The sequence below is a fragment of the Chlamydotis macqueenii genome, chromosome 17 (assembly GCF_036417535.1).
Source record: "Chlamydotis macqueenii isolate bChlMac1 chromosome 17, bChlMac1.mat, whole genome shotgun sequence".
Taxonomy (NCBI): Eukaryota; Metazoa; Chordata; class Aves; order Otidiformes; family Otididae; genus Chlamydotis; species Chlamydotis macqueenii.
The window spans coordinates 8,166,052-8,191,510 of NC_141572.1; the positions used below are offsets into that span (position 1 = coordinate 8,166,052).

At 45.7% G+C, this 25,459-nt stretch overlaps 1 protein-coding gene across 12 annotated transcripts in view; it reads left to right on the forward strand.

Moving 5' to 3' along the window:
• Positions 1 to 25,459, forward strand: part of FBRSL1 (fibrosin like 1) — a 539,862-nt gene that overhangs the window by 491,539 nt on the left and 22,864 nt on the right. For all 12 annotated transcript variants that reach the window (XM_086761184.1, XM_086761185.1, XM_086761192.1 and 9 more), the window contains 2 exons: positions 19,435 to 19,831; positions 21,375 to 21,628. In XM_086761184.1, the coding sequence (XP_086617310.1) occupies positions 19,435 to 19,831; positions 21,375 to 21,628 (651 nt within the window). The remainder of the gene's footprint in view (positions 1 to 19,434; positions 19,832 to 21,374; positions 21,629 to 25,459) is intronic.

Here is a 25,459-nt window from a genome sequence, read left to right on the forward strand (position 1 = left end):
CTAGATCAACAACAACATTCTCAAAGCATAATGTACCTTTTGGCATGAAATATTTTCGCGTTACAGGCTAGTCTCTGGACCCTTTATGTCCTTCCAGCAGTACGTGCTGTAAAGCAGCCTGAAGGAGATGCCTGAGGACTCCCCACTGACAGTGGCAGCGCAGTCAGCCAAGCTTAGTCCTGAGGCCAGGGCAGAGAAGGGCCTAAGTCCAGTGGTTGTGAGCACAGCACCCTTTTGCAAGCCATGGAGGCGGGAGTAATTCAGAGACACACTAAAGATGCTACAAATGGTGGTGTGAACTGTACCATGAGCTTAGATGTCCCTGAGAGCCTATGTCAGTTACCTCAAGACTGGTCCAGTGAGAAATGCTGCCTAGGCCACTCTGCTTGGTGTCTCCCCCAAGAATACCATTGTTTTAAACTAAGAACAGGCCAGCATGGCTACATCCAGACCCAGATTTGAAAATACTGCCCCAGAAGCTCTCCTTTCCTCCCATCCCTTCCCCTCTCCCAAGAGTTGAAGAGGACTAGGTCCAGGTTTTTGGCTTAGACCTGTGCCTGCTGCATACATTTCCTCCACCAAATGGAAACCTCCTCCTGCATATTTTCCTGCAGGCCTGTACTAAAGATGCCACCCAGGTGTCCCGATGTAAAGCCACTCCTTGCTGAGTCTGCTTCTGTTGCTGCTGGCAGGCTTGCCTTTGCATGCTCACGGTCGGACTCCCATCACAGTGTGTTCGTTTTAAACAAACAAAGAGCGCATTGTGATTTGGGAGGGTCTTTCCCATCAGGTCATATCAGAATTTCTCTTAAAAGGGAATGCTGGTTTTTGTTTTGTTTTATTTTCCCTTTTCCCCTCTTTTAATATGATCCCTGCAATTTTGTTTTCACTGAAATATTGACTGGCAGCATTGCAAATTGCCTGCGTGCAGACAGGAGCTTGCCAGCGCTTTCTTACTCAGCTAGCCGTCAAGGTTGTGGATTCCACCACAAGCAGTGCCAGGAAAGCTGTTGATCAAAAATATTCCTAACATCTGTGAGTCCTCTCCATCCAAATGAGATGTAGTTACATTCTCCTTTTCCCCACGCTCCCTCCAAAGTGTTGCTTCAGACACCTTGAAAGCCCTGGTTGCAAATCATAAGCCGATCTCTGTTTGATTTGCAGCTCCGTTTCCAACTCTTGTCGAAATCCAATATAAACTCAAAAGTACCCTTCCCCCAAGCATAATACGTGAAAAATATCAGCCACCAAACAGACAGAGTGCGTTTCTTTGCCCCGTCGCTCATTTGATCCAGATGCCGTCCCGTGCTGCCCGTGGCCGCTGTGGTCACAAGCCAACAAGGAGGGTTTGTGAGAGCGGCGCAGGGAGGACGCGGCTGCGAGCAGGCTCCCAGGCGTGCTGAGGCCTTGCACACGCACGTGTGGGCACTCACACTATTCTGCCAGCGCAAGGAGGGGACTGGGGAGGGGGAGAAAAGCCTGATTTCCCTTCCACCCTGTTCCTACCACCACCGCCAATTCACAAGCCAACTATTAAATAATTAACGTGCCCAGTGGGGCAGGAGGAATCAAAAGCTGTTGTGTTCCCAAGTTTTCTCTGGCTCTGAAAGGCACGGCTCTCTGTGTATTCTGGCACCTCCGAGCGAGTTTTCCTCCCTCCTTCGCCTCCCCGTTATTATCCCGTATGTGTGCTGGAGAGGGAAGTGGCGTTCCCAGCCCAGCGGGGGATGACTGTTATTTCAGACTAGCAACAGGGGAAAAGGAACAGCCTGTTGCCTGATTGATGTTTGTTTTTTGTGGACAGACACCAAAGGATCATTAGAGACGGAAGGTTTGGGAGGAGGGAGGCGGCGGCGGGGGAGATGCTCGCTCTTAAGGAACTATTGTACCCCTGTGCCCTAACCTGGCTCTGCACTTTCTTTGACTTCTGTGAATGTCTCAGCTGTACCGTTTTGGCCCTAGCAACTTTAGGAAAATATACACACACAGAGGTTTCAGTGAAAGCTCAACGATGAAGGGGTCAGGGGAAAGAGGAAGGGGAGGAGAGAACAATGCAGTGGGGTTTGCTGTAGTTAATTTCAAATGTGCTGCTCATCTGCTCTCCTCAGGTTTCAAAGGGATCGAGGGGAATTTGCAGAGCTTTTCCTACCACATCTGCATCTTTCCAGAAGTGGGGATGGAAAGGCGTCTTTCCTTCCATCTGTGGGTTTGACCAGTCTGGCAGCCTGGAGAGCTGAGTGCAGCGCAAACCGATGCTGAAAATTATGCACTGTGCGGGAGAGGGAGAGGAGGGAAGGGTGTGGAGGAGCTGAGCTGCTCACCGTGTTGGGTAGATGAAGCTAGAGCGACTTAGGAGGCTGGTATTGAGGGTAAAGCAGATTTCTCTGAAGAGTTAATAGAGCACATTTATTTTAATAACAAATGTTATTTGCCACTGTTACTGGTGCTGAAAAGCTGTGGTTATGGTGCAGGTGAACCGTGGGGTTACAAGGCTATTAAGGTTTGGGTGAAACCTTCACTTAATCTCTTGCTGACTTGGCGCCTTTGAAAAATCTCACTTCGTATAATTGTGTTGGGAACCAATAAGTTAATATTAAACCTTTGGTATTACAGCATCTTGAGTAGAAACAATTCCTTCTGATTGTAGCTTCCACATCTCATCTGCTGAACTGTGCTAGAGGGGCTTGGCATCTGCCATAGGGCATTGTCCTCGTGTCCTTTGCCTTCAGGTCTGAGTATCGATGAAGTTACACGATTGCGGCAGTAAAGAGAAACAAAATGGACCTGTTAGATTATTGACTTTACTCCTCTCAACAAGATATCCAGAAGCTGATTTGATAGCCCTATGAATCTTAGCCAGAAAAATCAGTAAAACAGAAATTTACGCTGCTCTAAACTACTGTTAGAGCTTTAACAGCTCTATTTTCAAATTGCTCTTTACTTAGAAGCTTGCACTGAACCCTGGGGCTGGGGGATAATGACCTCTTGTTTAAACACGTGGCTACTTTATGATCCTTAGCTCTTAGAAAAACCAACCTCAGTATCGCATGGTGAATATTTCTGAAGTTTGGCCATAAGCAAAACATTTCTACAGCGTGATTGAAGAAAGTGTTCTCTTTTCTGGTCAGAAACTTAATTCAGTGCAGCCACAACATGCTGAATACCCAAAGGTACTTGAGGTGGGCACTTGTTTGTGATACGGTCTTTCTGCAGGACGCCAGGGCTGGTATGTGACTAGCAGAGCTTGACCATGTAGTGATAAATGGTTCTGTGGTTCTGTGGAAAGGATGTAAATACTGCCGTGGTGTTTCAGACTGTGCAAAGGCGTATGCCAGGTTTTATAGACTTACAAATTAAATAGACTTTCTGGCACTGCTATGGGACTGGCTGCTGAAAAACTGTTCACTGATAGCATGTCACCAAACATACATGCAGACGTCACTGGCTGCTACGCGTGGGGCGAGGTGGGCACGTGCATCTTGAAATTACTTCCATTCAGGCGGTGAACAGCCAAAATTTATATGAGGAAACAAAGAAACAGGGGGAAGCCCAGAGCTCCAGAATGTGGCATACCTGTAGAAGGCTACAGGGACTTCAGACCTTATTTTCTATAAATTACCTGTGAGGGAAAGGGAAGTTGCATTTGGACAATATTCAAGCCCACCACCACCCCCTCTTTGCGGAGAGAGACCCATATGACAAAGAAGGGAGATCTGAGTCAAGTCCAGGTTTAATTTCCTGATCCTCCTCCATAGGAAGAAATATCCCTTCCTTTTAACTGGTGAGCAATGCAGTTGCATTGGCCACGTCACAGCAAGGCTTAGATCTCATTCAGATAAGCCTGGGTTCCAGCATTTGCTCTCAGCCATGGATGTTTCTGTGCATTGTGCTTGCCAGCTAATACAGAAGAGGAGCAGTACCCGAGATCTCTGTGGAAAGCACATCTGTTCCTCTGCCTCCTTTGCTCGTAGTTGGATTGGGGACCGTATCCTAATTCCCTGCACACAGGGAGCAGCCATCGCAGCGCTTCGAAGCACGAGAGGGGTGCTTTGAATTCACTCTCTCGAGTCTTGGCCATGCCTTTCCAGCTTGTCACCTCTCTCTTCTTCAGTTTTGACAGTAGGGGAAGAAGAAAGGCGGCCTGCACGGCTGGAGAGAGGAGATGCAGAGCGAGCTGCTGTCCTGGGCTGCAATTCTTTCCCTGCCTTCTAGGAGAGCTGCTGTCTCAAAGTGCCGCACAGCAAATCCAGCCTTTGCCAACCGCGCCCTGGGGGTCCTTTCCCAGTTAGACTTCTTTACACGTCAATTATAAGGCAAGAGATTAAGGTACATTGTTAGCCTCAGTAGACTGTGATGTTTCTGTCCTAGACTGAGGATCAGAAAGTTATTGTAGAGGAAGGTTTTGATAAAGAATAAAAGCAAAGCCCCAAGGATGCTTCTGCAGGTCTGACTTTTTGATCTAGCACAAACCTTTGTTCAGGCATTGGATGGTTTCTCTGTATGTGCTCTGTACATTGGAGAAGACAGAGGCTTCTGTTGGTTTTGTAAAACTAGATCTCAAAATTCAGGGCGGAAGACAGGCTCGGCACCTAGCCTGGCCCGTCAGGCTCTGGGACTGGTGCAGCATTCATAAAATCCCCCATAAAGCAGGCAGAGCTCCGCTCCTTGGTGTCCTGGGACGCGGAGGGTGCAGGTGCACGGAGGCCGTTTATTCTCTCCATCCTGCAGCTCCTGTGCTGGAGCACCAAGGGAGTAACTGAAGCACACAGAAGCAGCAGATGTGCCTGCCGTCCGAATGAATCCCGCGGGTGCTTAATAAAACCACAGGAATCAGAATTTTCTTCTCTTTTTATTAGATACAAATGATATTTCCCTCATTTAAAGGATTCCTACCACCTGTTCTAGTCAGCCAGTGAGATTTGCTTTCAAAGCCCGTCTTGCTCTTAAAAAGGGAGAGGGGAGGGCTGGGGCAGTGTGGGAGCCTTCGACCGCTGTGCGATTGCCTTTGGAGATTCACAAGGGAAGAGCAGGAGCAGGGAATGCTGTAGGGAGGTATTAAATGAGGCCCTTTTGTTTCTCTCCTTGTAGAGCATAAAAATGCCCAAGGCATGAATACTCTGTTCAGATTACTCTTGAACATTTAAATGTCTGTTCTGGTAATTTATAAAATGAAGGGATGGGAAATTTCTGACACGAGGAAGAAAAAAAAAAAAAAAGGGAGACCTGTATTGGCATCCAGCACTGTTAACAAGGGAGTTGTTCTGTGCTGCTGTGCAAAGAAGGGGAGAAGGTGTATTTATCTTCTGGATGCAGCCACGCCGTAGTCCCTGGAGATGTGGTGTGGCATCGGAGAGGCCGACTGCTCCCTTGGTGCCTTTTTTCCTCCTTTCATCCCGGGGAATATCCTTGCTTTCTTCCTGCCACTCTTGGTTGTGTTTGGTCTTAGAAGAGGCTGGGATTTTTCAGAAATGTGCAGTACTTAATACAAGGGAAATTTCGCTTGGTTTTCATTAATTAATGGAAAGAAACGTACTCATTCAGAGGAGCTACTCCAAGCCTCGGGCAGCCTGACAGCTCTGGAGAGCGCAGGGTTTGTGGGATCAGCCCAGCTCTGAGCCAGCCTGCCTGTGAAACAAAGGGCTGGGGAGAAGTTTTTTAAAACCACAGAAACACCTACTGTCTGCGAAGGGCTATTTCATAGTTTTCCTTACTTCCCATGTCTGTATATGAAATAATGGGCGCTCTGTCCTTCCGAGCCTAATTTCTGTTTGTGGAGTGATCATAAGGTAGGATGTGATGGTTCAGTTGTTTCCATTAGCCGTGAGCATTAGTAACAAAAACAGTATTGCTTGCGTTTTTCATGTGACAGTTATCCCACTGTGAGATCCACAGCCGCAGCATGGACCGGTGGTACTGTTTCACATCTTCTGGGAACAAGCACATGCCTCTGTGCAAGACACAGAGATGCTGTTGCAATTTGGTTAGATACCCGAGAAAACCCAAATGGGTATGGTCGGGAAAGTAAGGAGGCGGGGCAGAGGGATGAGGATGCTGTGCGGTGTTGCATGCGCCGCAGCCCAGCCGGACAGGTTTGCTCCCTTCTGCCATGCAGTGTCCCAGTCCCAGCTGTGTTACACCAGCTCTGGTGTAACAGCCCTTTGTCCTCCAGCTGCATCTGAACAGGCCTTACGATTTCCCTTCTTGTTACAGCAGAAAATTTAGTGGAAAGGCAAAATGCTAGATTTAGGGTTAGTATCCTTACTTCAAGCCAAGGGAGGAGGAAGCTGAAACTGAGACATGTTAGAAACCGATGTCCCTTCCGTTTTGTCAGTAGTTGTGGTTACATATCTGAGTAGGTTCCCCACGACTGATAGTGCAAAGTAAATACAGGTCAATTCACTGTTAGCATGAGGAATCAGGAGGATGGTGTGGATCTTATTACTTTCAGATATTTGGGCTAGTGGCTCTCGTACTGTCAGAGCTGAATCAAACTCTCAGCCAGTTTGCACACAACATATGTGATAGATTTTGCGAATGAGTATGTTAATGGGGGAAGAGGTGGTTCCTTGAAACAAACTGCTGGCAGTTTGGAGCATTGTCCTCAAAACCAAATCCATATTATGTCCTCAGAAACAAAACTGGTGGCACCAGAACTTAGATTCTGCCCATTGAGAGATGAGGCATTTCATTTGTGGTTATTGGATTGATTAACCATTTTGGATCCATTAGAACAAACACATTTCTTAAAAGAAGGAATCCCCTCCCTGCAAGGATCTAGTATGTAACCTCTGCTTAGCTTAGCATGAGCGAAAAGCCATTGCTGAAAGACAGTTGAGGACCTGCATCATCACTACCACTTTTTGTGGTGCGGAAGCTGTAAATTGCTTCTAACTGTGCTGAGATTTCATATCAGTCGCAAATACCTACTATTTATGAGCCTTGCCTTGTGTAGAGGGCAGCACTCCTCCAGCCTGTGTGATCTGGAGTTGATGCGGAGCAGGTGGCTTTGGGTAGACATATAAATGCTCAATTCCGACTTCACAGAGGACTGCTTGCAGGGAAATACAGATATAATGAGTGAAAGATGTTGTCTGCTGTGCTAATGTGGCGTGGAGACTCAAGAATTAGCTTGGACCCCACTTTCCCCTCCTGATGTGCAAGAATCTGGGATTACAGGAATTTGCCAAACCCAAGTTTCTGCTTAGGACTGAGATTCTGCTTGTTTGTGTTTCTGCTGTTTGGAAAAATTGACATGGAGAGGACTTGAAGGCAAAACTTACGGTGAATTCAATAGGATTGTTGGTACACAGGGCAAACATGTGAAAACAAGAATATGAATTATGCAGCAATTACAGTCTTGGAGAAGTGTCTGCAGGCTAAGCCCAGATACTTGTCTCTTTCTTTCACTCAGTACTGAAATTAAAATGTGCAGCAGTTTCGTATGAAATAATTCCTGTGATTACCCTTACAGATGTCTGAGTCTGCACTTGTTTGCTGCCTAAGATGGAGGTTAGTGCTGTAGCAGTGCCTGCCCAGTTCCAGCTCTGACTGTAACGTGGTGATGGTGAGAGTTGTGGCTCCGTCTGGGAAGTGGGAGAGGGCAGTGCTGGGTGCTGCTGGGCTCCCAGCAAACCCTATCACCCAGAAAGCCAAATGCATCCGTTAGTAGGGCAGTGAATGCTCTAATGGCTCTCACCTCACTACGGTGAATAGCAGGTCAGAATCACAGGTGTCTTGCATGGCCTTGACACTCTGCAGCTGCAGGTACTGTTTCCATCCAGCAGCCGTGCAGAAGTGGTTGTGGTCCTGTCTAACAGTCATTGCAGGGCCTCTGCAGTGGTGTGAAGGGACTCCAAGGAGTCAGCGGGAAGAGGAGTGTAGAGCAAGCATTTGGGTTTACAAGTCTTGAGTTTTTGTTTAAGGCTTGTTGCGCATTCAGGCTGGAATTGCGACAGTCTGTGCAGTCTTGCACTGTCCACCACCTTCCAGCCTTTTAAAATTTCTTTCCACAGCCATAACCCCCCATGCAAGAGCACCTCTTCATTAATAGCATGTGATTCCATTGCAATGCACAACACAGCGTTCCTCTGTTAGATCTGATTAGATGCCAGATTTTACATTATCCTCAAGCATGTCCAGCACCAAAATACTTCCAAAATTTGTACTGTCCATTAAAGAGTTCACACTTCATCAAAGGAGAGAGCTGGAAGGAACTTTGCAGCTGCATTTCATATGCTCTGAGATCATGCTGAAGGAGTTTGCCTTCTGCAGAGCAGTGAAGTGCTCTTTTCTTTTCTTATTAAATACCAAGCCACTCTTCCTGTTTTGAAGGCAAAGCCAGTCGTCCCTCACGTCTTCTTTCTCAAGCATACTGCAAAGCTGTCCTTCACATGCTGCTGCATTCTCAAAGTTTGACTCCTCTTGAGCCAAGTGAGATGGAAAAGATTTCTCTGAAGATTTTGATGCAGCATCTTCTGATATGAGGAGTGGAAACACATTCACAATTTCTCAAGAACTGAGAAGTTAGAAACTGAAGAAAAGCTCCTCTATTGTAAAACTTATTATCAGCAGCTAATACATGTGATTCGGCACCCCATGTGCAACACAGGCCAGTTTTCTTGATATTTATAGTGGATGTGTTTAAAGGAAGAGTGGACCTTCCACTGTGGCCATCTGTGGCTTCTGAATACAGTTTACAAACCTTTTCGGCCTGTGCTGTGCTTGTCAGTAGCTGTATTTATTTATTGCTCACTCTGTGAATTAAAACGTTGAGGCAGTTCCTGACATGCTTCTTCCAGCGCATCCTTTTGGAGTGAATATTTGGTTGTCATAGGGACCAAATCCAAAGGGCACACACCATTCAAGTAAATGTTCCCTGATTAACGACTTGCAGCTTGTCCCTCTAATATTTTAATTATCTGTGATGCAACTTGAAATGTTGTCGAATGTATTCAGTCTGTTAATTTCAATATCTCAGTGTTTCTTAAGATGCTACAGCAGCTTTAGAGATGGATTTTGACCATGCAGATAGGAGTGAGGTGGGAGACCTTATTGCTCCTGAGCTTGCAGGAACATCTCTTCTTCCAGTTCTTCTGTGCCTTGAACCCTAGATCCTCAACCAAGTTAATGGAAAGAGGTTCTGCTGCACAGCTGCCAGCGAAATGGAGGCAGTCTGGTAACAGCTGAATGTGTTGTTTTCGAGTAGTGATGTGGTGCTACAAAATCTAACAGAGATCTGCCTAGAAGGCACCTCCTTGAGCCTGGGAGCGAGGAGGGAGGGTGGTGGGAGGCTGCAGGCTGTGAGGAGCTGCTGGCTGGAAAGCGCTGGTCCCACTTGACAAGCACTGTATCCCATGCGTTGTTTTCCCATATTGTAAGCATATTGGCACTAACGTGACAGCAGTTACTGAACTGTGAGGGCTGGAATTAACAAATAAATAAGACAGGATTTTGCTGATTTGTGCATGGTCAGTCACTCCTTTCAGTTCCTGTTTAGCTGAGACTAAGTCACCTTGCAGCAGAACTTTCCACTCGCACAACTCCAGCCATAACATCGGGGATGGAAGTTAGTCAAGTTGCTGAGATGGTTTCTAAACAGTTCTGGTTGCTACCCTTTTATATCTTTCAGTTCTGACTTTCCTGGGCCAGAAAAGTGGCTTTGGCACTTCTAATACCGGTTGCACACAGGCACAATAGGTCTTTTTCTGCAGTCTTCTGGCATCTAGCAAAGACCGCTGCGGACTTAAATCCGTTAGAAATCATTACTGCTGTCTTTGTTAGCCCTGAAAATTTAAATGGCAGAGTTTCACACAGAGCCTCCTAAACAGAGTACCACGTGCTGAAACAGCGGGTCTGGCAGGCACGAAGCTTGTGGGGAACGGGCAGGTTTAGTGGCTCCTCAGCTTTAGCACAGCTCTACAGGAGAGCAGCTTTCCATGGCATCTTCAGTCCCCCACGCCAGAGCCACGAGTTTCGCTTTGCAGCCGTGTTTCTTTGGTTTTTGAGTTCTGGGGAGAGGGGATCCCACACACCGTTACAAGCAATTCTCTGCTCTAAGAACTGCTCACTTGTTGATTTAAGTGAGGAGACATGATTCTTTTTATCCTTATTTATAGGCACAGGAAGGGGTGAAAATGAAAGAGGATTCTTTCCCTTTTGAATTTTGGTTTACATAGGGCTCTCTTCTGCCCTGAAAAGCCAGTTTGAATCCATATGCATCTGTCTGGGGACTGAATCTGGATGTGTGTGTGTGCGCGTGTTAAAGGGTCTGTTATATTCCTCCATGTAAAAGATAATGTTAAAAAAAAAAAATGGAAAGCCAGCCTGGAGCACACAATTTGATTCATGTGGTCATCTAGAGACCTGAGATGAACTCTCTTCAGGAGGTGCACGTAGGAAGTTGGATTTTGAGCTGATGTAGTTCACGTGAGTAGCACGTACCACATTCCAGAAAAGAGATCACAGCATTATTTGATCTTTCTAACTCCAGTTACAGTCTCTGACCTTTAGGAAGGAAGAAGACTGTTGTCTGGGCTCTTTCTGCCTCTGCTGCAGTGGGGAATAGATATCCTCTCTCCCTCCCTCCCTTTTGTAAAAGCTACTTGTGGGTCCGGTGGTAGAAAGTCATGGTGAGGACCCAGCATTAGCACTGCCCTCCACCTGCTTGTTTTCTTGCGTTGCCTGATTTGGGTGCGTATGCTGAGCCCTGGCCAAGGCTGTTTCGACATATCCAGCAGCGAGGGGAAGCAGCGGTAATGTGACACCCATCTTAGACAGGAGTCGGTGCCTGCAGCCTGAAGGGAACGGTATGAACTCATCTTGATTAGCTTCAGTGGCGTGGGTCCATCACCACTTAATTGGCTGCCAATAGCTTCCCTAATGAAGGATGATGGATGGCGCTCAGGGGCCCTGCTTGAAGGGGCCAGCCGATCCGAAGCATGGATGCATGCAGAAGTATAGCATGCTCTGCTCTCCCCTGGAAAGGACGTGGGAGCTGAGCGGCATGGCGGCACTCGGAGAGCCTGAGCGCAGACGGTTCCTCTTTTCCTTGCACCAGAACAAACATCAGTTGTCTTCCAAGGCAGAGATGAGAATTTCTGTGACCCTGCGTACGCTTGGCTAGTTACCATAATCATCTCCTGTTCCCAGCAGAGATGATCTGGTGTTTGAGAATGTTCTTTCTTGCCTTTTTCTGGTTTTGGTTAGTGAATGTGCTTTCTCAGCCAGGCACTGACTTAACTTATCCAGGCTGGAAGGTCTGAAGGGTCATTCGCACTCCTCCAGAACAGTCTCACTTTCTGATTTTACTTTAAATGATTCTTTGGGAGTTTGGAGTTCTCTGATGTCATTAAAAAAAAAAAAATCAAAGCCTTCATAAGACTGTGCGGATGAAACAAAATTGTTGTCTTAGCCCACACGGGGTATTATGCAGCCTGGCAGATCCCTTCCTTGTAGCAATAAGAAAAGGATTTGGCATTTAACCTCTTGAAATTAAACCAGAGTGTGAACTTCAATAGTTCAATCTTATCAGGGCTTTGCTAGAATAACAAATTGTGAAAAAATGTAATCATGTCTCCAGTGTGACCTTGGCAGATCTGCCTGTGTGATGTGAGAGAGATTAGGTAACTCTAAGCAGATGTCTGTTTATTTTGAAAATAATAGTTATAAAATCTTTTTTTTCCCCGGTTTGTTTGCACTGCCTGTGAAAGCTGTGACAGAGGGAATTGTGGTCTGCATGGAGCTCTCTGTAACACGCTGCTCTGTTATGCTGAGCAGTAATTGCTCTTGGAGGTTTGAGTTATTGATCTATTGGTGGGGGTTCCATTTCAGCATAAAGACCTGTGTTCATGATTTAATTGGAGTGATTAATAACTCACTTGCAGGCTAGATGGGAATCGATATGAATTTCAAACAGCAAAAGCAGTACATTTTCTCCTGTAACATAGTAGTTGATGGTTTATTATTTGCCTTTGTTTGACTAATTAAAATCATAAGAATCCTTGATATATGGCAGTTTTGCCTGTTTAAAAGCTTATATCTGGAGTTGAGTAGTTGTGCTTGCTTACTTTCGTATTGGGGAGGATGTCTTTCTAATAGCTCTTTTACCTTGTTACTTGTCTGTCACTCAGACTAGGGGTACCATATGCCATCGCACATTAAAAAAATAACAAAAGAAGACAAAAACACCTTTAGGAAGTAGCTGCAAGAAGCTTCAGTAACGTTTTATGGCCAGGGCAGTCCAGTGGCTCCTGGTTTTTAGGCATCCAGCATCTGCTTAGGAGCAGCGCTGAAGAGATTTAACCCTGCAGCGTTTGATCCACCATTATAGCCCCAGATTAAAAGCCCGCATGAAACTTTCAATCTCATTACAACGCCAACATCCACAGTAGGTACTTTAGCTGCAAATCCAGTTTCAGCTTTGCATTGAAATGTTGCCAGAAGCAGCATTGCTAGGAAAATGCAGTGTGACTTACTTTGGGGGGGATTTGAATGGTGATCCTTCTTCTTTATGCTCTGGCCCCAATCCTTGTGTTTCGCACCCATTTTCATTCAGCTCCCGCAGCTTTGGAGTGTCGTCATGCATGCTTACAGCTAACATGCCTGGATAGAGCATGGAAAGCTCCCAAATCTCTAGGAATAAAACATCCCATTAAAGAACCATAAAGCAGCAAATCGGCATCACGTCCAGAGGTCTTAGTGCTGTTGCTCTTGGTTTCTTGGGGAGGGGGTGAAATCTTTCTGTGCTGCAAACTTTCACAACAAAGGCTCTTAGCTACGTAGCTGGCTAAGGAAAACATTTAACATAGTGGTTTTGAATCTTTTTATTTTTTATTTGCACAGTCCAGTAAGCTTTCTAGTGGAAGTACAGATTCCTATATGGCAAGTTAATCCTAATGACAATAGACCTTTTCTGTTTGATTAACATTCGCAGACATCTTAGTATATACGTGAGCCGCAAACTGGAAACACTCATCTGAATGGAAGCTTTTTAATTTTAAATAAATGTTTCTTTAGTAAATTTCTCGTACTGGTCCTGAAATTACTGGAGTTTTAAATTGGGTGAGAAACTGTAACTATACTGAGAGTGTAAGGCACCGGGCTGGAGTGGTGGGTGCAGAGCCCCGGAGCTGGTCAGGGCATCCTGAAGCCCTCGGCTGCATCAGCCACGCTGGGGTGACAGTCACCGATAGACGGACAGAGCCGGCGTTGGGGAGTGCCCACGGGACGTGTCCACGCCGGCGTGAGAGGAGAGAGGAGCTCTCTCTGCTCAGGTGTGCTCCTAACCTGAAAATCGTGGAGCATATCAGTCCTTGACTCTCGGGAGTCGTCGACTTTGTGTTGAAAATGTGAGATGCTTTACTTGTCACGGCATTATGAAAATGACTTAAAGATATTTTGCTTTTAAACTTGGGTGCTTCAGAAAGGCGGGGGAAGACACCCTTGGAAGTTAATGCTGAGGACCGAGCTGACAGCTTTTTGCCACTGTTGCTTTCTTCTAGGTTGAAAAGCTGAAGGCTTGTTACAGCCCCAGCACACAGCAATCTAGCAGGTTAAATGACTTGGGCAACACAGTTTATTAAAACTGGCAAGTGCTCGCTCCAGTTCTCTTCCTGATAGTCGAGGCTGTCTGGGAGAGTAATTGATAGTGGCAGCTGTTCGGAGGGTGTTTCAGATTGCGGCAAGGCGATTTGACTTGACAGACAGCTCTGTACAAATGAACTGAGTGATAGGGGCCAAATCCAGACTGGGCTCGGAAGGAGCTTCGCGCTGAAAGCCGCCACGGCGCTGGGTCCCGGGGGATGGGCTGGGGGAGGCGCGCCGTGAACAAAGAGCAGCTCCCCCCGCGCGCGGGCGGCTGCACTCGGCAGCGCGGGTTCAAAGCCGGGCGTGAGGGTTTGTGCTTACACTCAGCTTACTTTCCTCCGTGAGAAAAAGCTGCAATTACTTGTGGAAAATCCGCCAGAGGCCCGTGATGTTCTGAGCCTGTGTCGCAGAACGTTTTTTGACATGACCTAGGGTGTGCAGTACGTCGCTATCGTGACGGAAATGTAGCCGTTGCTTCGCAATATTGTTAAAAATGGTTCACGTTTCACACGGAGCCTTCCAGACAGTGGTTTTATGTGCAAGTCCCAAGTCTTTATTCCTTATCTTAAGCTGATTTGCATTAAAATGGGTGAAGGAACTTCATGCCCCATATATTGGATAGCTTCTGTGTTGTAGCTCTGCCTGCCTTACCTTTGCAGACCAAGCTAATCATCTAATGTCTTAAATAGTGCTAAAACACAATGAAAAAGCCATCCATATAAAAGCAAAAGCCAGCTAGGATAAAGAATTAGCACTTAAATATTGATTTTCACTTGTAAGCACTCTGCCAGCATCAGCGCTATCATTGCCAGTGCGAAATGCTTTGTTCTTGTGCTTATATATGTCACGTATTCACAGTACATTATATGGCACTCTAACAGCTCAATTAAAAATAAAAAAAAAAGGTTTGCTGAAGTTCACTGAATATGCTGCTTTCTTTGTTTTGACCTACTGCTGTAAAATCATGCTCTTCTGCACTCATTCCCTGTGCCAATGGTTCAAAACTCGTCTCTGGGACTCATCAGCCGACTCTGAAATACTCCGCTTCTTGCCACGTATGTCCCTGTAATTCCTGTGGTGATGCTTTTGCAGCGTTTCTTGCCGGAATTGTAATACAGAGCAGGGTTCATCACAGCCAGCCTGGCTTATGTCTGTTTTCAAGGATGAGTACAGGGCGGATGGATAAGCTGCAGATGGTGGTGGTTGTTTCTTGGGAAATTGCCATTGGTAAAGATGTCATTGATGGATGGAGGAGAGGAATTTCTTTCTCACATCACCCCATCACCCTTGCTGTTTGAATACGAGGGAGACTGCAGAAAGATGTCTGAATGACTCCACTTTTCTTTTTTTCAAGAGACAAAGGAAAGGCGTGCAAGCAAGATTAGATTATTTCCAATCACATTGTACGTGTGTTGACAGTCCCCTTTCAGCGGCAACCAGCAGCTTGCAAAGAGCAAGAGGCAGGGCTGGAGCTGCTGTTGCCCTAAGTGCTGTTTGTATAACACAGTAACTGCTTATTGGAGTCCTCAAAGCAGCCTTTACATGTTTAATCCCTTGCACTTGAGCTACTCTTAATCAGCTTGAAAGCAAATTCCTGTAACAGAAAGGTTTAATTTGTGTCTGGGACTTTCTGTATTGTGTTTAGCCTGCAGTGCTGGGCAGTTACACGCTGGCAAGCGTGTCGCCCTGCGCAGCCGTGGGGACGGGCAGCGCGTGTTTATTCCAATCACAGACTTTGAATTCACTGAAGTTTCATCTTGGATCCATGCTGATGGTCTTTCAGGTTGACGTAACTCCTACTGAAACACACTTTTTGCAGCAAATTTGACTGTAGTTGGCTTTGGGGTTTCCCTTGAACTTCAACTCCCGTTTCTGCAGACTTCCAGCAGCAGTAGCTAAAGCTCTCTGTGCTGTTAAAAGTTGTTAAAAGTTTTCATCTTTCCCAGGTTAAATTAGGATGGGATGTAGCTCAGGACACAGGGAGGTTGAAATTTGGCAGCACTCCAGATGACGAATTAGTTGACCAAGGAGGCAAGAGTTGCTAGTCCCAGGTTGTTGTTATTTTTCTGGTTAGAGCAGTTTCAGTCCTTTCTCCCCTGTCTCTCGCACTCAGTCATCGTTCATCTCCATGAGATCAAGACATGTTTCACTGTCTGTTCATTTAAGAAAACCTCTCAATGGAAGAAGTCCAAAGTGTTTGGTTGGAAAATAAGCAAAGCTGGCGTGCTGAAAAGGGATAGCGCTCTGCGTGGTGGAGAATGGCAGATGTGATCCAGCCTTCCCATGGCATGGCTGAGACATGAATCATTGCAAATGTCAGATTTCCTGTGAAGGGACGAGCTGAACTGACATGCGTTCAGGTTTAATTAAGGCTGAATTATTGGAGGTGACTGTCAAGTCTTAGGCAAATTGGCTCAGCCTGTTATCATTAAGCATGAAAATTACTTTAGGACTTGGTAAAAATAAACACATTTTTGCCTCTAGAACATTGTGGTGTGGTCTGGTGGGTCTGTGCTTTTGTCAGGGCAGTTGTGCTCAGCTCTGCGGGTCTGTCTGCTCAGAAGGACTCCATTAGGAGCCGAAGTACAGAAATTTCTTAGAGGGTCTCAATGAAACCTGATCCAGCTTGCACAAAAGGGAATATTTGGGTTGTTTTTCCTTGGGATGTTTCTCAGTGTGACCAGCAGTCAGCCTGGTCAATCGGAGGGAACTTGGGCGTACAAGAGTGTAGTTCCCATAGGAGGGACATTGAAGCATCCTACAGAGAAACTGCAGAGTTTGAGATCCTGATCAGAATGGGCAGCATGTGTCATTAAAATCATTAAAATTAACTGAGGGATTGCAGGGAAGGTAGCTCAGATACTTTCATATGAATGGAGAGTAAAGTCTTGAACTGGAGATTTTCTGATAGGTACCAAGATAAGGATCCGTGTTAAGTACCTAAGGAACCAGGCAGTTATAGCCTACAAAGTTCATTGTTTCTGTGGTTGCACAGGGAGAATGGCCTCAAAATTGTCAGGTTTCTGGAGACTTCTGGAGTATGGTTAGCTAGTGACTGAACAGGTAGAATAGTATGAAAGGGAAGAAAGAAACCAGAACATGTCTATGTTGTTCAGTGTCACTGTGCATGGGACAGCTTCATGGAGTCAGCTGAAGTGAAGGGTAGTAAGTCTTTGCTTAAAAGTGCCTTTTGTGTTTTCTAGAATAGTGAGACATATGGATGAGCTGTGTTTCCATCTGCTTGTCCAAGTTTATTTTACCAGAGATTTAAGTGAAACACCTAGAGCTGAGAAAAGTTTCCTTTTCGGAAGGTCTGACTTTCAAACATCAGGCAGGTCCCAGTGCCTGGCATCGCTCTCTTCCTGTCGTTTTCCTCCATGGTTTGTCCTGCTTTTGGTCACGTGTGGTCCCTTTCCTATCACCCATGGCAGTTCACCCTCGAGTCAGCCACATGAAGCAGCTTCTCATACTGCATCGCAGCCATCAGAAGGGGTAACGGCAAAGTCACCAAAAAACCCAGGATTTTAATTGTTGTCAAGAATGAAACACAAAAACCTGAGATGCAAGTTGGCAGCAGGAATTAGTCACGTACCCCTGGTGCTAACTGGTACAACCAGGCTGGCTGGTCAGTCCAGTCAGCAAGGGAGCATGAGCTTTCACTTTGAGAAAATGGCAAATGAGAACTAATGCTGAAGCCACAGGGAATCAATAGTTGTACTGGTCAAACAGCTGCTTTTAATGCGGGACTTTATTGATTTGGTTTGGATCTAATTGGCTTTTTACTCAACTAACTTTTGTGGTGCCCGTGTGTTTTGAATATACACCATTAGTCCTCATTGCCTGTAATTACACAATATGAAGTTTAACTCTCTAGGAGGAGGCCTGTTGGATGGAAGGAGCTAATAGGCTCTCAGGAAACGTATGGTCGGGAACGAAACTCAATTGCTTTTAATGGGTAGTTCCTGGAAATCGGTGGGATCCACAGCTGTGAATGCACTTCCTCCGAAATGCACAGTGTGGGGACCCTCGACTTGACTAGTCAATGACAATTTTTCAATTGTTAGTAATAAAATCTGAAGAAAATTTACAAACATAGTGGCATTATAAAAAATAATGGTGCACAAGAGCAATGAGAATTTTATTTTAGAAATAAATTCTTTGTCATTCTAAATTACACTGGAACCAAGTCTAGTTACATCTTCCAGACCAGGGTACCTGTGATGCACGAACTCATATTTTAAAAAGAAATTCACTGAAACAAGCGTTAGCCTTACATTTGTTGTAGGGAATAACTTAGGACCTCCAGACGTTGTGTCAAACCTGTGGTGATTTACGAAGTGCTGAAAAGTACAGGCCTGATTGTACTTGCTTCCAGCCAAAGCACTGGTATTTGGAAATGCGTCTGTTCCTGTTATTCATGAGTTTGAGGCCACAAGTCCTCAAACATCTTCAGCTGGTACAGTTCATATGTTTCCATTCATTCTCTTCTCACATTCTGAATATGTATATATATGGATTGGTTGATGAAGGGAATGGTGCAACGGTGGGAACGCAAGCAGAGTCAGAAGCAGTGTGGGGAGCTGCCTTTTGTCGCAAGGAGATGCCATCACCACATGGGCGTTTTCTGTACAGAAAATGAGCTGGTGTGGTACAGGCTCTGATTTGTCACTGTCCTCTCACCTAGTGCTGGCATGGTGATGCTCACGTTGTCAAAGTGGCAGCAGTGAGGACTCTGGCCTCACATAGACTGCATTTCCAAATGCCTGGTTAGAGCGTCTGCATGGCCAAAATTAGCTCATGGTGTGTGTTGTGTGTTATTTCCACACCTCCTACATCAGGAACTGGCACAGTCCTTTGATGAGACAGGAAAATTTCAAAGGTGGAATTTGTTCGTGAGGGTGTTGAGAGCGCGTTAATGAGTGTAGGTAGCATCTCTTGTATGTCTGCAAGCCAGCTAAATGCAAACAGCCCCCAGCATGTTCTAGTGGATCGTAAGAGCACATATCCTAAAAGTCAGTTTAGGATGGTGTGCGTGGTGGGGTGTGTGCTTGTGAAACACATGGACGACACTAGTTCTCATAACCTACGAACAGCTTTTCTTGTAGTTGTGTGTATATGAGCACTCAAGGATACACAGATTACGTCAAAAAGGGAGTTACAGTGGGAGTTACATCACATTCATGTTGGTCCTTTCAGTTGTCTTCGACCTTTTGGATACTGCTTGATCTGAAATATCTCTCCTTTCCTCCCTTTTTCCTTTCCAGCCTTTTAACCCTTTGGGCTGCCTTGTTTACCTTAATTTGGAAAAAATGAAATACCGGGCATCATAGAAGGAGTAATTCCATATGGAATTCTCACCGTAGGTGCATTTTGCGAGGTTGCAGCACTCCTGACAGTTTTGACATGCTGTGCACAATGGAGATTTCTCTGAAAGAGCATTGAGAAAATGAAATGTCTTAACGATCAGACTTGTGTTCATGAGTTCATTATCAGCCTTAAAACTTAGATTGAGCAGGAAGTACTGTAGCAGTAACTTGAGACATGTTCACACTCCTACTGTAGGTAACCTTGGGACTCCGTGGAAGTCACAAAGCTGTATGTTCTTTGTAGTGCACATTCATTTAATGACAGCTAAGTCTCTTACACACATGCTAACAAGTACTGTAGACTGGCCAGTCAAGGACAGCAGGAGGACAGTCACACAAACACACGTCCATCTTGTAGCAGCAGTGCTCCCACGATGCTCCCACCAGCTGAAACATGACTTGTTTTTTCTCAAGCATATGTTCTACCAAGCAGAGAAACAAGCTTTCAGCATGCACTTTGTTTTTTTTCTCGTTGCTCCGTAAGGTCCCACCTTGAATGACAAGCCAGAAGTGAAAGCAGCCAATGTCCCAAAGGTGTCTGGGCTAGAGCGGAGCCGGGAACTGAGCACCGACGTGCCCTTCGCCCTGCCTATCCCCAGCCCACAGCCGGTAGCTGCTGTTGTGACTTCTACTTCCTCAGCGCCCACGTCAAGCGCCAGAGCAAGCCCACTGCTGAAGAAGGAGCCAGTGATTTCAGCACCAGCACCACCAAGGCTCACGCCTCAGCCACAGCCTCGGCCGCAGTCGCAACCTCAACCTCGGCCGCAGTCGCAGCCTCAGTTAATACCTGAGCTTCGGACCCAGCCTCCGAGTCACATCCCTCCGCCTCTCAATTACCAACCGCATCACCAGGTGGCCCACAACGGACTCAATAATATCAGGTACGGGAAAGGGACTGTCATGTCATCTTTATGCTGCTGCTGGGGTAAAGCTTGTTTCAAGCGGGATAGAAATTGCTGGGAGGTGAGACGAGTACTCTCTGTCTGGATAAGATGCTCCATATTTTGGTTGTTGAACTTTCCGTGCTGACTCCACAGGCTGGAATTTCCAGCAGTGGTGGGTGGCTACATTTGACCCATGGTGATAAATGCTCCCTTTCTGGGAGAAAGGCATGTGTAACTGTGGGGTAAATTTCTTTTGGGATTAATTTCTAGTGGAGTTTTGCACTGTCTTGTCTGAGCTGGCCAGTTCTTGCCTTAGAACTGAAGATGGTTGGAGTTCGAGCAATTATCTTGTTTCACATTCAGAAAGACTTCCATTGACGTAGAAAGTTTGTTACGGTTATCACAGTTTTGTTGGTTTGCCAGCACCAAAAGAGGGATATCTATATTGGAAAATGTTGTGTCCCTTAGAACAGGACTCTGTGTAGGCTGAGAAATCTGCTTCCATCTGACATGGTCAGATCTAGCAGGAGGCTTGGCTTTGCTGTTTAAATTTAAATTTCCTCTATCCAGTAAGGAGGTACGGAAAAAGAGTTTCTAGAGAGGAGAGTTTAACTAGTCACCTGGAACCTGTATAGTCTTTTTGCTAGTGCAGAAGACATACACCTTGCCTCCCAAAACAGAGCTAGGTTAAAGATGAGAAGACTGATTTAAAACGTAGTATTTGGCTACCTAAGGGTCAAAGTATGAATACAAAGAGCTGCTATTAATGTGTGTTTCATAGTATCATGCATACTTAAGCTCTCTTGTGTTTTTATCCTGTAAATGCCACTATAGTATAAATGATTAATAATATTTCAAACTATTTAAGATATCTCAGAGGTTTAGATTGCCACAAATACTGGTATTGTGGGAATTATACTAAATAATAACTGCAGCAATACTGCCTTTCACCCCACAAAACTTAGGTCACCTGCAGTGGAGTAATAATAACAGAAAAAAGATTTAAAATACAGAGTTATTATGAGAATAATTTATTAACACAACATATGTTTGCACGCTTCTGTGAGTATGACTACACAGCAATCACAGCAAATACAACTTGGTCCCATAGTCACTCATACTGTGCAACTCTGTACGCCCAGACCAACAGAAAAAGTAACTAGAGTAGTTCCATCGTATGGTCACAGAGGCACACATGGCCACTGCAGGGTCATCAGAGGCTAAACAAAATCCAGCTGCCTCTGTAGCCTTCATCAGTATCTCATAGATAGCTCTGAGGAGAGGAACTTGCTCAAACACCAGAGGAACCGTCACTCCAGAGAGCTGAAGCTCTGTCCTGCCCTGTTAGAGAAGTTCGTTAAGATTTGTTAGCAACTCTGCTGCCATTAAAAAACCCACAAATATAAGCTTGGGGAGATCAGTGTTACACAGTTGTGTTGTTCTGGTAGTGTATTTTTTGCACTGTTTCAATCCTGTATTGTAACATACTCTCTCTCTCTGTCTCTCTCCCCCCTCTTTCCCCCTCTTTTTCTCTCTGCAGCCGGAGCAGCAGTGCTAGCAGTGCAACAAGCATCAGCCTGCCGAAACACCTTCCCCTCTCTCCCCAGATTCCTCCGCACCATTCCTCCGGCCCGGCTCTGCCCCTCTCCATCTCTAATCTTGCTACCTCGCACTTCTCTCTCAGATCGCAGACCCAACACCAGCACCATCCGGCCATGTTCGCCACCCCACCCACGCTGCCACCTCCACCAGCGTTACCTACCAACAGCCTTGTGATACCAGGTCACCCTGCGGGTAGGTTCCCTTCTTCCAGGGCTGATCTGCCATGCATGCACTGGAGGGTGTTGAGAGGTGGGCTGGCTGGTGGGCAGGTAAATTAAAGTGATGCAGACCCCTCCGTGGGCAGTGTGTGCTCGAGCTATGAGAGCGCTTAGGAAATAGGTAGGAGACCTGGACATGCTTTACCAGATGAGAGATCGTAGAGACAATACTGTAGCTTCCCATAAGAAGTCTTCAAGACAATGTTTTCCCAAAAAATCTCCCTTTCAGGACATGAGTTGTCCAGTGTGGCATTCCATAGTCATCAGACATTTTTTAGATTAAGGAAGGACTGATACAGTTTGCCATTCTCCTCTTCTTTCTCCCCTCTCAAATGAAAGTTGCTGCTGTTAAACTGACTTGAAAAAACTGTTTCCAGTCATCCCAGAAGGTTGTTCTAACTGAGTGACAAGTGAGCAGCTCCCCACACCTATCCCCTGTTCTCATCCTTCGACAAGCAGCACATCCTGCCAGCGGAGCCGGATCCTCTGCCTGCGGCAGCACAAGCTCTGTGTGCTCTGCCCATGACTGCTTGTCTGAGGCAGAGACAGCTCAGCGGACAAGCTCTGCTGCTCAGCTCTCACTATCTCTGCATCTTTTTAAAATTTCCTTTGTTCACCCTGGACCCCATTCTATTGTCACTTCTGCTCTAAATGCCCTGTTTATAGCTTATCCATTAGCCTACAGCTGTCCCTGGAAGAGACCCTGACAGCTGGAGACTTCCCTGCAACTTTCACTTGCTGGGGCCTCCTTTTGATCTGGCATTTGACTCCACAACTAACTCAGCGGGGATTAAACAGGACAAGCATTTTGCAGAAGTGCCCTGTTTCCTATGAAGCCAGTTAAAGGAATAAGGAGAGGGCAGGTTTGCTGCGGAAAAATCTGATGGCCTTGCATCCCCTTTTTTTTCTTCCAGGAGCTAAATAATGTCCCATTATTTATAATTGCTTCTTTAAATGAAGGAAAAATGTGAATTGGTCCAAAGTGAGCTCTCAGAATGATGATAGACAAAAGTGCTGTGGGCTCCTAGCCAGAAGCAGGACCACATAGGCCAAAGCTGCCGGCTTTCACAGGCCCTGGCACCATCTAGAATTTCAACCACATGGCTGGGAAGATGTTGGCAGCGCTGTGGGAGACCTATTCATTGCTTCCTCTGTTTAAGGCAGAGGACTGCTGTGATGGAGACTTTGAAAGTCTTGCAAAAGGAAATAGCAATGTGCTCACTAAAAGCATGGTATTGCAGTCACTAAAAGCAAGTATGTTTTCACCATTAACTTCAGGAGGTGCAAGATCAAGTGACCTATTCACATTCAGCAGCTTGCCAGGAAACAGTAACAGTCCTGCTCATGCTAAAAGGATTTCTCCTGCAATTTAAGCAGGAGAAGCGTAAGTTAGTGGAGGGAAAGGTCTGGGCGTCTAACCCTGCAGACAGTGAAATGCCTCTTGTCTGCATTATATGAAATGCCTGCAAACTGGCACATCATAAAATCGATACAGAGCGCTGCATAGCCAGGAGCTTCTGTTGTCATTCATACAGAAGTTTCTTAAAAGCAAAAGTTGCTGAGCAGCCCTGAAGAGCTAGAATCCAGCTGCTGCGAGCAGCACAGTCCTTGCCGTGCTGTTTGAGTGCACGTGTACTCTCAGTAAAAGCACCGGCTTAGAAAACCCATCAGAGAGGGTATGGCCCTTTGAAGTCTCCTTTTTGTCGTCTTTTTCTCCTCCCTCTTTGGAGGAAAATGTGCTCTTCCCTTAAATTTACTTTGGCACACTTGTCACTGTTACCAAGAAGAGAAGCAGAGCTCAGAGCTCCTGCATTCACTAATGATGCACGTTCAGTTCTCTGAATAACAAGAATGCGCTTCTGTTGGCATTTCTTCCCTTTGAAATCTAAAGCTTAGGCAAGTAACTTAGGAACAACCCTCATGTGGGCTGCTGCCCTCTACTCAAGGACACCAAGGCTGGCCCTGGTGTAGGATACACAGAGCAAACAGTGGTCTTTGTGTCTTCTGGACATGGGGGCGCCTAGCAACATTAGCAGGACTGGCCTTTCTCTGCCGTGCCCACCTCGTGTGCGCACACGGAGCAGTAGCGCTTGGGCCTTCAAAGGGCTGCTTGATTACTCTGCTCCTAGTTACACAGGCAGACCCGCGGGACAAGACGTCACTGGTAGGCGCAAGAACTGAGTTCTGATCCTAACGTTGCCCAGAGCCCCTCGTGGGGCTGGGTTGTTACTCGGCAGTCCCGTCCTTATGTGAAGCAGCCACTTCTCCGAGTGCCACACTGCTTCTCCAGACATCTCCAGGCCTTTTCCTTTCCTGACAAAGGCCAAAGCTGTGGTACAGGGCTGTGGGCTGGAGCCAGCTTCAAATCTATCAGTCTGACTTCAAGTCTCTTAAAGAAATTGGATATCAGAGCACTTACAACTGCCAACTGGCTTTTATCTCTCCCTCCAGAAAAGTGGATTATCTTGATGCTAACAGAAGGATTCAGTTTCTTTAAGTCATGCCAGATTTAAATGCGTAAACACACACACATATGAGTTCATACTCATATTCTCTAAAGAAGTAAGGTTTAGGACCTAAGTGCTTTCAGCCTGGGTTGTTTTTTTTTTTCTTGTTTGCTTGCTTCAAGGAGAAACCATTATAGACTCTTTTGCTCCAGTGCCTTAGGCTTCCATATCACGAGTATATGTACTTTCTGCTTTTGTACTAGTTTTTCTAAAGATTGTAGCACTACACAGTACCTACTCTTAGTAGTACATTTATTGCTGAAAAGCAAGTGACTTAGGAACCCAAAATTTGCTTTCAGAAGTGACTTTCAATAGGTTGTAGGCTTCTAAGTGGTAGCAGAGACCTTGAAAATTCCCATTAGAGTGACTGTATTTAGAGATGTTAACCATGTCATTTCAGAAAGCGATTGATTTAGACATTTCTAATGTGACTGCATAAAATTTAGGTAAAAGAAATGCCCGCAGAACATGAAAAAAACTGTAAAGCACATGTATTCTTTTACTCCTTTATAGTCAGTGCTGTAGTTTAAAAGGTGGTTTACCCTGAAAGAAACAGATTAATGTAAGTTCAGAAGCAAGTAGGTCAGTCAGGACTGGGTGTATGTCATCCATAGCTGGTGACACAGGTGGCTCTCAGCTTAGAAAGTATCTAACGTGTTGGATGCTGATTCCTGTTTGAAGTTCTAGGCAAACTCATGTATGGATTTAATTCATACCAGCAGACGTTTTGGGGAAGTGGACATGTGTCCTTATTGTCTTCAGTCACATAATTTCTCAAGTGCTGGTATCTTCCATGGCCCTAAACCACATTCAAATTCAGTGCAATTTGTTCTTCCAGAGGAAGATGGTGAGAAGAGGCCACATGTCATATGGTGGAACATTTTGTTTCTGCAGACATTGCAACTTTCATGAGATCTTGAACCAGTTCAATGTTTCTCCTCTTCTCACTGTTCCTCCTCCGTATTTTCTCATAGGAGAAAAGCTTGGAGGCAAGGACAAAAAGTGTCAATGATAGCCTGTTAGAAATTGAGGAAAGGACAACCTAGTATTTAAGATCTCAAAAAAACCTTACTGCAAAGAAGGCCTCAACTTGTAGGGTGGATGTTCCTGGTCACTGTGTGCATGTCCTGGGGCTAAGAAGGAGGAGGATGGCATGGGGATCTGTAGAGAAATGGCTGTCTGCACAGGTAGTTTCCAGCCACCCAAATCATGGTTATCTCATTGCATTTCAGATCTTGTCAAAATTTTACCTCTTAAATACATATGTGTTAGAATGTAACGCGCGTTAGGCCCACCAT